The 13,748-nt window shown below is 40.5% G+C and overlaps 1 protein-coding gene across 6 annotated transcripts in view; it reads left to right on the top strand.

Annotated features, from left to right (window-relative positions):
* The window catches only part of mbnl3 (muscleblind-like splicing regulator 3), a 36,221-nt gene that overhangs the window by 8,363 nt on the left and 14,110 nt on the right, over window positions 1–13,748 (top strand). For 4 of the 6 annotated variants that reach the window (XM_005913305.2, XM_005913306.3, XM_014334443.2 and 1 more), the window contains exons 2-5: window positions 17–1,087; window positions 10,283–10,447; window positions 10,870–11,073; window positions 11,167–11,406. In XM_005913305.2, the coding sequence (XP_005913367.1) occupies window positions 914–1,087; window positions 10,283–10,447; window positions 10,870–11,073; window positions 11,167–11,406 (783 nt within the window). In that variant the 5' untranslated portion in view covers window positions 17–913. The remainder of the gene's footprint in view (window positions 1–16; window positions 1,088–10,282; window positions 10,448–10,869; window positions 11,074–11,166; window positions 11,407–13,748) is intronic. The other 2 variants (XM_014334450.2, XM_014334458.2) reach the window with 2 other exon arrangements.

Raw genomic sequence — 13,748 nt, 5'->3', positions numbered from 1 at the left:
TTTTTGCAATCCACAGCAAAGCAGCAAGCAAGGACATGCAGCAGAGAGGTCAGTGAGGAGGAGGAGGAGGAGGATGACAGCAGAAGAATAGGAAACGGACAAGGAGGGATGAGAAAGAGACTGAAGTAAGAGGAGGAAGTGGAACTCCAAAGTGCCTACTGCGAGGGTACGTCTGCCGAGTCTGCTGGATTACAGCGGGACGGTGTGTGTCTGGCCTTGAATGGAGGCTGTATTTTATCCTGACAGCCACAGAGTCATCCATCCCACATTGCTGAGCTGCAGTCCCAGCATACCCTGAGCTGAGCAGCCACTTCGTCTCATCATTACAAAGACATCTCCGTGTAAGACTGTCTGTCTTTTTTTTTTGTTTTATTTTTGTTTTGTTCTTGTTTTTTGTTTTGCTCTAAAGAAATCTTTAGTTTCCTTGTCAGGCTGCCCAAATATAACTAAAGTAGAACTACAGTGAATGCCCCAGCCTGGCCATGTTGACGTGAATGTAGTGGTGATTTACAGCGGGCTGATACAGGTGAATGCACACACTCGGCGACTCTGCGATCCAAGCGACATGCCAGAGTGATGCCCTCAGATTAGTTTCCTTTTTTTCTTCCTTTTATTTTTGAGACAGAGCTGGCCTCTGCTCGCAGTCAAGCCCCTCTATATATCTCACTGCAGTGAGACTTCAGCTGCCACTTTTCCCAGGAAGAACTAATAAACATCCCCCAAAATACACCAACCAAAAGGACTCGCTGCCTATTTGCACTGAGGAGAAACCGAAAATATTTTTGCTTCTGTTTCCTCTGTGTTGTGCTGGGGGATTTTTTGTCTTGAATCACCATTAGTCACCCTTGCTCTCATCAGACAGTTTTCCGTCAGTTTGCCCACCGCCGCTGCACAGCGTCTGCGAGCGTCTCTGATGGCTGTCAGCATGACCATGGGACGAGACACCAAATGGCTGACCTTGGAAGTGTGTCGTGAGTTTCAGAGAGGCACCTGCTCGCGGTCTGACGCTGAGTGTAAGTTTGCACATCCCTCACGGAGCTGCCATGTGGAGAACGGCCGAGTCATCGCCTGCTTTGATTCGCTCAAGGTAACTGTGCTACAGACACGCTGCTCTAATACAGCTTGTTTGTTTCCACACATTCATTGTGCTTCATGTCAAGCTAGTCAATGGCTTTTGGCTCTGTGAAGTATTATATAGCTGAATGACATATAAACACATCCTGACGTACACACAAACCAGGATTTTGTGCAGTGTTTCAAATGAGTTTGCTCGTCTTTAGCAGGAAAAACACATCACGTAGCGATACGTTAGGATTTGCGTGGTCCACTCCTTAAACCTATTAAACTATGTCAGTTGGTTATAACTTTACTTAACAATATATTCTAATTTTATCTTTATAGTGTACATCTCTGTGATTCTGGGCCTGGAAAGTATAGGGATGTGTGTTATTTCAAGTCTTAGTAACATTTTTCTGTAGTTTTTTAAAAAATTGTATAATGAAGGAAAAGTGTGTTCTTTTCACGTCCCACAATGGCCTTTTTAATTCATGAGAAAAACAGCTGTAAATGACATATTTTATTTTGTCACCATTTAGCTAAGATAAGAACACGTCATCATGGTTTAAAGAGCGTCTGGCCTCCCCCTAAGGGGAAAATCACCAAGACTGTAATAAAATTCTTTTGAGCTATTTAAGTTGGGAGTTATTTACTTAACTGTAAAGTACGTTTTCGTCTATCGAATTGCCGGAAATAACAGCATAGTGCATAAACTTAATGTAAGTAAGGTAACAAAGACTCTTTCCTTTCACTGTTTGTGACAAGTTGTGGCCAAAGGCCTATTTTGAGGTACAAAAAAACCCTGTTCAGATATATATATATATATATATATATATAAGAAAGAAAATTCAGGGCCACCAAAAGGATTTTGGCCTTTCCCCCAAAAAGGAAAACCACCGAGACTGCGATACAGAATATTTTTAACCAGTTATTCTGAGTGGCAGTTTCATTTACTCAAGACTAAAATATATTTTTATTTCACAAATGCCAAAAATATTCTGTTAAGTGAAGTAACACTGACTCAGTTTCTTATCTATTTGTACTTAACATTAGTTAGTCTCCAAAAGGCCTGGGAAGCCAGGAAAAACCTGTGATAGTGAAACACCCTGTAGTTTAGATAGTCTACTGTATGATAAAGAGGAACTGCTGACAATCATTTCCATACCTGTAATAGATTAGAGCCCAGCTGATACATTCTGCATATCTGTCTGTCTGTCAGCTTCTTGGCTGATGTTGAGCGATTACAGATGTATTAGAGACACCATATTTACCTTTTCCTACATGCGCCATTTTATATGATAACTTTTAACTTTATGATAATTCTTTCCCAAAGAACATAATAGAGAAAATATGCTTGGAGTAATTTAGAAATAGTCTTATTAGTGTTTGCAGCACATGCAGCAGAGTAGCATGAACAGACCGTAGTGCAGTCAGGCGGTGTCTTCACATTGAATTGCTTGTGAAAGATGTGGTAGTTTGTGAAGGATAGATCGTTTTTTAATAAAAACCCCAGCATTTACACTTTTTATCATAGCTGTGCAATTTTATACCTGTGTTTATAAAATATCATTCAGTATTAATATCAGAATTGTTTTAATTAATATAAATTGTCATCAGCTGCAAAACTATAATCTTGCACTAGTGATTTCCTCTGTGGCTCAGATGTCAGGGTTAATATATCTTAATATAGTTGCAATTCTTGCTTTAATATCAAAAAACAAAAAAGTTTGTGTGTTATTGGTTTTTTTGGTTTTTTTACTTGGATACTTTTTTGGCTTTTCTTGAACTAATATCAAAGTTTAAAGTAGCAAGAGCTGAATTTTTTCGTATAATGTGGCGTTATACCTCTTTCATTCAATTTTAGGTGTAGCCTAGATTTTCACAATAAAAGCTCTGTTATGTCTGGTGACATTTGATAGTAGCTTTATATTTTAAACTGAAAATCACAAAGTAAAGGTTTTTTTTAATTATTATTTCTGATTATGAATTACTATGTATCATTTGGCTGCCTCAAATATCACCCCCCAAATAAGCACATTAGCTAATTAGCCGTTTTACTGTCTCCATGTAAAATACTGTCTTTTTTAAAAAAAACTTATAGTTTAATGTTACCATATTGATTTAGAGGTGAAAAAACATGTGTCTGGTTACTGTCTGGGTCATAAACCTTTCAGCCAGATTTTTTTTGGCCATGGTATAACTGGTATAACCAGGCATGATTCTTAATAACTAAATACAGATTCTGTGTTTATTTGTAGCTAGATAAACCAGGGAATGACATCTGGTTTTCCAGATATTTATTGTTTCCGCTCGGACCAGGCATAATTTCTCGTAAAGCGGCTCAGCTGATGCTCTCTGTTCCTCCACCACCTCTGATGTGGGCTAGTCGGTTGTACTGCTCCAGCATCTCTGCCGCTGCTTTCCAAACCCCCTCTCGCTCCTCTACCACAGAATCACAACACTAGCGCTGCTCGCACGCTGTGTAAAAACAGTCTGAAACGTGGTGCATTTTAGAGGAGCTACATCTCTCAATGGCCAATTATGCTAAAATCCAGAATACACTGTTGCTCCACTCGTGCGCGTGCATTCGTGTTGATCTATGCATGTTTGTCCACCAGCTTTGCCTCAGTGAAAAAGTGAAACTCGGACAAGGGGCTTTCTGTCTGAGTGCAGCTGCTGTCTCCTCGTTTATTGAGTTAGAATTTATTATTCAGCCATTTTTCTGTGTTATGTCCTCCAGAGAAGGGGGGAGTTGGAGAGGAGAGAGAGCGAAAGAGAGAGGGGGCCTAGCAACAGCACAGGAGTGCATACCCATTGGATAGTTTGATCTTCCTGAGTGGCACGGCTGTTTTTAGCACCGAGCAACAGCCTGGCCCTGTACTGGTCTCACTGACAGGAAGAAGAGGCTGTTTGAAGCTCCAGGGTCACGTTGATAGTCTGAGAGAGAGCTGAAGCTGGTGACGAAGGTCAGATCAGATGGTTTTAACATGCAGTGCCGCCACAGAGTGTGAAACCATCTTTTCTATGCCAGTGTTTCTGTCTTCGTTGTTGTTCGGGATTGTGCTCAGCTGACAGTTGTTGCTTTCAGTCGACTGACTAGAAAAAACAAGGAAGCGTCACGCGCTGTCCCAGGCAGAGCCGCTCTACAGCATCGCTCCTTCCTCCTGCTCCCCGCCCACCCCTCCCTCCTTTGTTAATTTCATTTCTAATGGCTTCCCTCCTCATCATCCCTCCCATATCTGGCATCTCCATGCCGGCCCAAGCCGACCGCTGTCATTCTCTGTTGCTCCTCCATTAGCTCTGTCTGGTTGGTCTGAACCCACCGCCTAGTTCTTTTTACCTTGTTAACTGGAGTGCTGCTGTCATCTCAAATGATTAATGTAGGCACTGCATCTACCCACCATGCTACTTTTCAACCTAAAGATGATTCAATAGCAGTGTCACCTTTGAATGACATCATCGAAGGACTGCAGCTAACAACATTTTATGCAATTTAGATTTAGGAACTAATCTTTGTGGTCAACTAACCTAATGTGAAGCGCATGAAAATATCCAAGTTTAAAAGCCAAATTCTTCTTTGAAATCGATTTTTTTTTTGTCCAAAAAAACCAACAATACCCCAAAATATTTGGGTGCTGCTAACACCCTTTTTATGTGTCTGAGCCAAGGTTCATGGTTCAATCAGACCCAATATAAAAGATGGACATTACCTCCTGATCTGAAAAGCAAAGCCAGTAAGGAAATTTCTTAAACTGACATTAAACTTTTTGACGGCCACCAGGTGGCCATATATATGGTTGAACAGTTCTGGGAATATTTTTCCGAGGATTTCATGGGCTCAGTCACTTATTTCAGGCCACACTGAATAAAATATTAATTTCATTTTGTAAATTTTGGTCATTCTAAATTTCACAAAGGAGGATTATCCAGGTATCCTAATCAGTTAATAAGTTGTCAATCACGAGTGTGGTTTCACTTCACTGTTATGAATTTGGATTGTAGGACTGGTGAGGACTGAGGCAGGATAACAGGAGGCAGACCAAAAGCCATTTGTTTAAGCTGATATACCAAAATCGAAATCAATGGTGAATACGCAGGAAAATTAAGAGTCACCAGGACATAGACTAAGGAGAAGGACCGGACTATTTATATACAAGAGATAATAAGGGAAGTACACAACTCATAAACAAAGTAGCAAAGTCAAAAAGTCATGCAGGAGTACACAATGGTGACTGCAAAGGAAGATCAACAGACAGCAAGACAAAGACTAAAGTAAAGGATTGGACTATTCATACACTTGAGGTAACAAGAGAGCTGAATGAAAGAGGGTAACAACACAAGAGTGATCACACAGGTGAAGACAATCAACGACAATGGGTCAGGAGGGGAAGTTAAACTAAAAGTTTAACACGGAAAGAGATGATCACCAAAGTAAAACAGAAAATGAATAACAGTGAAACAGGGAAATGCCAACACTGAAACACCGAGGGGACTAATAAAATATCATAAATACAAACTACAAAACTAGAATTAAAATATCACCAGAAGTGTTTCCTTACAATCCGAAGGAATGACTGAAAATTAAAGTTTAGCAATAAACAAAATAAAGAATGAAAAAACCCTGGAATGATCAAACTGAGAGTACCTCCAAAAACAAGCAAGGATCCTAAACTTAAAAATTACTCAAAACCCTGAGACCAGCTGAAAAGACCGGCCCGGGGGGTAACGACATTCGTGGTAGATATGTCCAGCTGTTTCTATTCTTTCATTTGCATGATGTTAGTGAGAACTTACACAACAAAGTAAGTAAAAACGTAAGACCAGGCCCTCATCGCATCAATGTTACCAAATACCACTGTGAATGCTACACTGATATTCTAAACAGTTGGATTTGCCAACATAATCTAATAACGATGTCATAGTTACATCAGTAAAATGCATAGTATTTATGTTTGATATTAATGCAGAAAAGTCTCCATGTACTCTGGTTATTCTGCAGATACAGAGCAGTATTATTGCAGTCTTACCAGACTTAGCAAGAAACGCAATGTTGGCATTACATATGTGTTTGTATCACTGCGATATCCCTAATATTGTTATGTTGGGCCACATGAGGGACAGCTCCACTTATCTGGTGTTCTAACCTTGTGTTTATGAAGAGCAGCCAATCAGAAGATGGATTATGTTGAACTGGCAACCAATGCAAAGGCCACTCTAGCTGAGTCCAAGAATAAAAAAAAGTGGTGGAAATGAGCGTAACAGGTCGTCTTTAACTGAAAGAAAGCATCAGTTGTGTTTCATGTTAATATTGTTTACAGTGCAGTTCTGTCATTGTGTGCCACAGAGTAGAGCTGCGCTGTGATCTATTTTTTATCGACGTACTAGCTCTCTCTTCTCTCTGCGCATCAGCAGCACACTACTGTACAAACAGGGACTTTCTCTGTGTTGTGTAGTGTGTTGCCATGGCTACCAAAAGGAGATTCCTGACCTAGTACTCTCCTCAGCACCGCTATTCATTGGCCTCTTTCTCTAACCCAGATGTCACAGCTTTCATAAAGGTTTTGTATCAAAGTTTTCTTTATTTCTTTGTGTTTCTGTCTGGATCGTGCAATGCATAACGTCAATGCACCATTAGATTCATTAATAGATACTTTTCTTTCCCTCTGAGTTGGAGCAGGCATGCTGGGCTCATGGGACTCTCTCTTCATTACAGTCTCATCCCTAAACACACAGCTTGCTGACGCAAAGCTTGCTCCGGTGTAGGCGAGAGTGTTTTTATATGCCTGTGTACCATCACGACCGGTTTTCAGGCGGCTGCGTTGCTGTGTGCTCTCGTGCTTTTTTGTCTGCTGTGTGAGGTTGTGTGAGTGGATGCTGGTGAAGAGACACTGCGGCTTCCCCCTATTTTTATAGAGTTATCCTGCTGCTAACACCCTTTTTATGTGCCCTCATCTCAGCATGTTATCCATCACAATCAGAGCCTCTGCACCATGACGTCAGCTTGTCTTCAGATTGTATTATTGTCCTCTGCTTTAGTGCTCTTGGTTTGCTCGTGATCACCTAACGCGAGGGACTTTCTGTGGGTGTGGTTTGATGACAGAGCATGTTGCCGAGGCTCAGCGGAGGTAGTTTAGCGGGTTAACGACTCATCTGCAGGAGCAGACAGATGCTGTCAGCCCAGGGGTTTAATGAAGACTGCAGTTTCTCCTCTGAGTGTGCGTTGACCTGCAGTGTTCCTGCAGCACCATCTTCACCTTCCCCACAGTCTGCCAGGGAGCAAGGACACTGCTTTAACGGCATTCTGGGCCAAATTGATTGCTTTTAGATAAATGGATCCAAATCTGATTTAGAGTTTGTCAAAAAGCCAGAAATGACAAGTAAAAAGGAGCATGAAGAATGACTTCTGATCAAAACGGGTTTTGGCCACGGCTGCTGATGCAGGATAAGATTCGCTGGTAATTTATGACTTTAATTTTTCCCAGTTTTCTGAGATGATAAATTCAAAATATCCACGTATTGTGCAGTAATGAGATTATCCTCAGTTGCATCTGTAAATCCATGGCATTGATTACAGAGTGTAGCTAGAACCAGCTGAGTTGTAGTCTCATTAGATGATCAGATTAAAAAAAAGAACTGGAGCTGGCATTTCGGTGTCCTGCGATGTTTATCCAATTTAATAATCTTTTAATTTCTATTCCATGATAATGCAGAGCTGTGTAATATTTGGAAATGTTTGTTTTAATATAAAGCCCCTGACATTTTCATTTCTGTTGATTAGAAATGGCACATTAAAGAAGAAAAGTTGTGAAAATATCCAATCACACTCTGAAAATTATGGATAAAAAGCCAGCTGTGACATCATTGTAGTATTGTAAAGAAATGAATCGAGTTTCATTCATTTATGTTTCCTTAATGACTGACTTCAAAGATTCTTTCTAGAGGCATCACAAGTAATACCACATTGCGCATCTAAATTTGGACAATTAGCATAAAAGATTATAATCTGTGAAGCACATTTACAGATATAAAATGTTTAACATAAAGGTCAAGAGTGGATTAGTGGTAAATCAGAGCTGTAGTCATTTTAAATAACTATATTATAATTTTATAATTATCAATACTTTTGGAAATTATATTAATTCTTTGTTTTTCTACACTATATTTTACACTATGTATTTATAGTTTATTGTGGTTTTATATATGTTGATTTATGTTATGAATGTTGTAAAATGTGAATGTAAAAGCCCAACAAGGGACAAGGGTCGTGAATTAGCAACAGTTATAAACCCACCGTGCAGCACATTGGTTTCATGTGCCGTAGTGGAACTTAAACTGCATTTTAATTAAATAAATAGAATTAGAATTAACCCAATATAAAGCCTTTTTAAGTTTACTTAAAGCTAAATCAACTTAGATGAAGAAGATCAATCAAAGTGCTTGGCAGATTTTAGATCATTCAGATCAGCTTATCAATTGTAAATGCTTGTTTTAAAGCAATGCATTATTTGACTTATTTACTCCTTATACAAAGCAATCTGTTAAAGTACCACTGCAGCAGTTTCAGTGAAAACCAGTGCAAAGAGTACTGGATGGTGATTCTGCACAGGAAAACAGGCTGCTTTTTCTTTATGTGCTGGCTGAGCTTTGCTTTTGTAACCTACACTGCTTCTGGTGATGGCACAGGCTTGGCAAAAGCAACCCTCCCGGTAACAGTTTCTGTCCCTGGTAGGTTTGTGCCTTTTCAGGTGCTGTGGTCAGGTGTACTTGGTTTAAATCTATACACAGTGTTCTTTTTGACTGGCAGTTCGTGGTTGATTTACAATAACATGGTTCACAACATTGCTGGAAACATTGTTACCTTGAAAGAATTTTTTCATTTCTCTCACTTTAAAAATGGTATATTCACTTCCCTTTGTTCTTATTACTAAAAGACTGATATAAAACAACTCTGGTACAGACCTACATTGCTAGAAACCCCAACATGAACGTCCAGGTGACGTTCAATAAACTCACCCAGCAAATTTTGCAGCTATTTTCTTAACCAAGGCTAGAATTCAAGAATAGGAAATCAGTTACAAATAAAGATGCTTATTACATAAGCTCACGTACTGATGGATGTGTCTCTGTGTTCAGTAGATTATCGTATCTATGATTTTTCTTTTTTTTTCTTTTTTTTCTTTTTTTTAATATATTATTAGAAAGAAAAGAAAAATCACAAACAGAAATTAATAATTAGTAAGGACTGGTTCCCAACTTTACTTTATAAATCTAGTCTGCATATATGAATTATAGGCCTATGTACAGTTAACTCATAGTTGAAATGCTTCTTGAAGATATCATGATTCTTTGCAGACCAGCTTTTTTTTGGCTGATGCTGTTCTGTATCAATTCATCTGTTATATCAAAGCCACTTTCGGCTGCTTCCTTGTCACAAGAGCTCACCACAGCAGGTAGCTCCACATGTTTGATTTGGCAGATTTTTACGCCGGATACCCTTCCTGGCACAACCCCCAGGGGACTCATATCTCCTTCCCTCTGTTATGTCAAAATGTACAAATTTGGCTTGTGAGTTTATTTTTTCCAGTAATGACTGCTTTTGCTTTTTCACTCATGCACTGCAATGTTTTTCCCTTATTTCAGAAAATAGGTTATTTTATTTTATTTTTGAGCTGATATCTTCCCGATGGAGATACTGACTCTATCATAGAGGACGGTGAGAGTTAAGCATGTGTTATCAGCCTCCAGCTTTATCGCTTGTCACTTTAGTTTATTTTTCTGCTGTGGAAAAATCCAAAGCTGGCTCAAATACAACACCTGTCGTTTCACATTGCCTCAAAAAATGACTTAATGACAAAATGAAATGATTATATCCTGAGAAATTAAAAAAAACCCACCTTTGAATATTCGTCAGAACTCTTTTACAAAGCAGTTGCATTTTTCTCATGAATTATGCAGCAGAAGCTCTTCTGGGGCTTCATTAGTACTTTATTCACCAAAATTTATAAGGCATAGTCATTAGGACTCTTCTGAAAGCACACTAGATCCTTGATGTTTAGTGTAACAAATTACACTTGATTATATGGATGACTCCTCTGCTAAACTTGAATCGGTTGCTGTGATAAGAGGTGATTTTTATTTATTTAATTATTTTTTGAGTGGGAGTGAGTTTTTGTTGCCTGCTTAAAGCTTCTATGCTCATCCTTCCTGTCTCCGCTCTCCTCTTCAGGGGCGTTGCACACGCGAGAACTGCAAATACCTGCACCCACCTCCGCACCTGAAAACCCAGCTGGAAATCAATGGGAGGAACAACCTGATCCAGCAGAAGGCCGCGGCAGCCATGTTGGCTCAGCAGATGCAGTTCATGCTGCCTGGAACACAACTGCAGCCCATAGTGAGCAGCCCATCCTAAACTATGACTCTACAGTAATGCAGTCATCAAAACACCGTGCCGTGTGCAAGATGTGCGCTAAACAGACAACAAGGAGTAGAATAATATTTCACTCTATCAATGCTGGTTATTTCTGTCCTCTTACATACATGAAATAGGGAATAAAAAGAGCCTTTTTGTTTTTAAAAAGTGTTTGAAAGCCAAAGTTTCTTACTGTACAAGGAAAAATTTGCAGAATCTCAAGTGACATTGAAAGTCTTTTATGTATTCTGCCTGCTCAGCTGTTTTTTTCATGCTTGTAGAAGTTGTTTAGGCAGCTGCATTGTTCTTATTCCTGTAAAAAGCAGTGCTGGCAGTCAAGCACTTCAAGCCTCCTATTGAAAGCTCTGCCATAAATTGTCTCTTTCTTGTTCTCTTTCTTTCAGACAACATTCCCAGTGACACCCTCTCTGGCAACGAGTCCCAGCATGGCATTCAGTCCATATCTGAGCCACATGGGCCCAGCGATGGGTTTGATGCCTGAGCTGCTGCCCAGCACTCCCCTGCTCGTCCCCGGGAGTCCTACCGGTCTGGCAGCCATGGGAAATGGCACCTCCGCACAAAAACATGTGCGCACAGACAAGCTGGAGGTATGCAGCCAGCGTGCAGTTGTTGTGTTTCTATGTTTTGTGGAAAAACGCTGAAAGGTGATTGTTGATCGGTGCTCCCACCTGCCCCGCCAGGTTTGCAGAGAATTCCAGCGCGGGAACTGCACGCGAGGTGAGAACGACTGCCGCTACGCTCACCCCCTGGAGGCGGGCATGGTGGACTGCAACGAGAACTCGGTCATTGTCTGCATGGACTATATTAAAGGCCGCTGCAGCCGAGACAAGTGCAAGTACTTCCACCCTCCAGCTCACCTGCAGGCCAGAATCAAGGCTGCACAGCACCAAGCCGGTCAAAACACCCCGTCCTCAGGCTTGGTGAGTCGTCCTCGACACTGTGTCTCTGTACTTTTTAACAAAAATAAGCATTAAAATATTCTCATGTTTTTCAGAAGAAAAACATGCGTGTAAGCCAACTGTAAAGCAAGCCAACCTCTGCCATACAGCTAAATCCATAATTTGTTGGACACGGATACAGTTTTTGTTTTGTTGCTCTGTTTAATTAATAGCACTGCTGGGTTGAATCAAGATGTAATTGAAGTTTGGACTTTCAGCTTTCATTTCTAGGGGTTTTACAAAAAAATTGCATCAGCGCTTTGAGAATTACAGTTTTCAGCTTTGCCACCTCCATGCTGGCCTCCTGTCTTTTTGTCAGTGCCATCGTCTCCAAACCAAAGATCATATCCGGTCTCACTATCATCTCGTAAACCTCCCTTTTCACTGTTGCTGCCACAAATCACCCTGACACTCATCTCCACCCACTCCACTCTGCCTGCGCTCTCTTCTTCACATCTTTTGTGTGTTTGCTGCTTGGGATGGTTGACCCCAGGTATTTAAACTCATCCACATTCACTACCTCTGCTCCTGGCAGCTTTATCTATCCCCCCACAAAATAAAACTTCTAGAACTTTGCAGACTTTTTTGGGCCTTTTTGTTCTTTAGTGTAACCAGTGGTTTGCATTCTCTTGATTGTACACCTTGACAGTGATACGTCTATCTTTCCGAGCAAGTTCATGACTTTGTTAAATGTTGGGAAGCTGTTTTTCTTAATCGTGGAAATCATTCTGTTATCATTTGGTGTTGCTGAGCTGGCCACTGTATTCCTTCTTTTTAAGAATGGATCAGGTTGTTGATTTTTCCAGTTTTTTTCTACGTCTCTTTGGGTCTCATATTTAAAATTAAAGTGAAGTTTTTTATGAAGTAACAAGGAAACAGGCCTCACCTGCTGATGACTGGGCTGGATTGGTACCAATCTGTTGTGGTCGAGAGAACTGAGCATAAAAACGTAGCTGTGGATTTACCGGTCTGTCTATGTTCCTGCACTCACCTGTGGTCACCTATGGTCACGAGCTCTGGGTAGGGACCAGACGAATGAGGTCAGAGATACAAGTGTCGGAAATGAGTTTCCTTTTGAAGGATGACTGGGCTCTCCTTTAGAGATAAGATAAAGAGCTGAGTCATTCGAGATGATCTCAGAGTAGAAGTGTTGCTCCTCCACCTCGAAAGGAGTCAGTTGAGGAGGTTTGGGTATCTGACTAGGATGCCTCCTTTTGAATGATTTAATGTCCTACCAGAAGGAGGCCCGGGGCAGACCGAGGACCCGCTGGAGATATTACATATCTCGGCTGGCTTGGGAAAGACTTAGTGTCCCCCTGGATGAGCTGGAAGTGTTGCCTAGGGTAATGGAAGTCCAGGTTTGTCTGTTTAGACTCCTACCCCCGTGACGTGAACCCAGATAAGCAGTATAAAATGGATGGATGGTATCTGATCTTCAATCACATCTCGATTGTTTGATTTAAAATCGACTGTAGTTGTTTATACAAAACTACAAATTATGGACCCAACTGTATCTGCTGTTTAACAGCATTTCACAAAATAGTTTGTTATTCTATGTTATTCTCTTGATTTGTGTTCCTGAAGCTACAATTTTCAGTTTATCAGGTTCTTGAAGATTATTTGAGTACAACAGTTGCTGCTTCTTCTAAAGCTTCCCTGCCAAAGATTCTTGACAGCATATGTGCTCCACATACAAAACACTTATCACTGAAATTAGTGTCCAAGTTGCAGTAAAAAACAGGACAATTCATGTCACGTCAAGTCCAGGCTGTATTGCCAGCAGCAGATTTTCCTTTCCGGTGCTATATTGTTCAATGATACAATGTAAGATCATAATATCCTGCTTCAGATCGAACTGCTTCTACCATATCGTTCACTATTTTGAGTGAAGCTGCCTGTAATGACTAACGCCATCGATGTGAGTAATCTATAGTTACTGAAAGAAGATACAAATCATTAAAGTGAAAGGACTTAGAAAGATCATTTCTAGGTAATTTGGTTTTGGTTTTAGCTTGTAACATTGTTTTAACTTCAGTAAAGAAGGGGATTGCTGCTGTGTTACTTCTGTAGATCAGGTGGGGTCATTCAAACATACTCCTGCTTCAGCCACATCCCACATTAATGGCCTGTGTGTTAAGGTTTTATACCTATATATCCTGGTTATCTTCCATAGCATTTTGATGGTTCAGCACCGGCCCCATTAGAAGATGAAATGATAGAAGCCCCATTTTGCTCTTGGCCTGACCTCTGGGCTGTCCTTACATCACTTCAGTTAATCTTAGATACTGCAGTGCCCTCTTGTGGTGGTAAAAAGCATCCACGTA

This window comes from Haplochromis burtoni, unplaced genomic scaffold, assembly GCF_018398535.1.
Source record: "Haplochromis burtoni strain Fernald_Lab_line unplaced genomic scaffold, NCSU_Asbu1 Contig_4, whole genome shotgun sequence".
Lineage (NCBI taxonomy): Eukaryota > Metazoa > Chordata > Actinopteri > Cichliformes > Cichlidae > Haplochromis > Haplochromis burtoni.
This window is presented reverse-complemented; position numbering and strand designations above follow the sequence as displayed.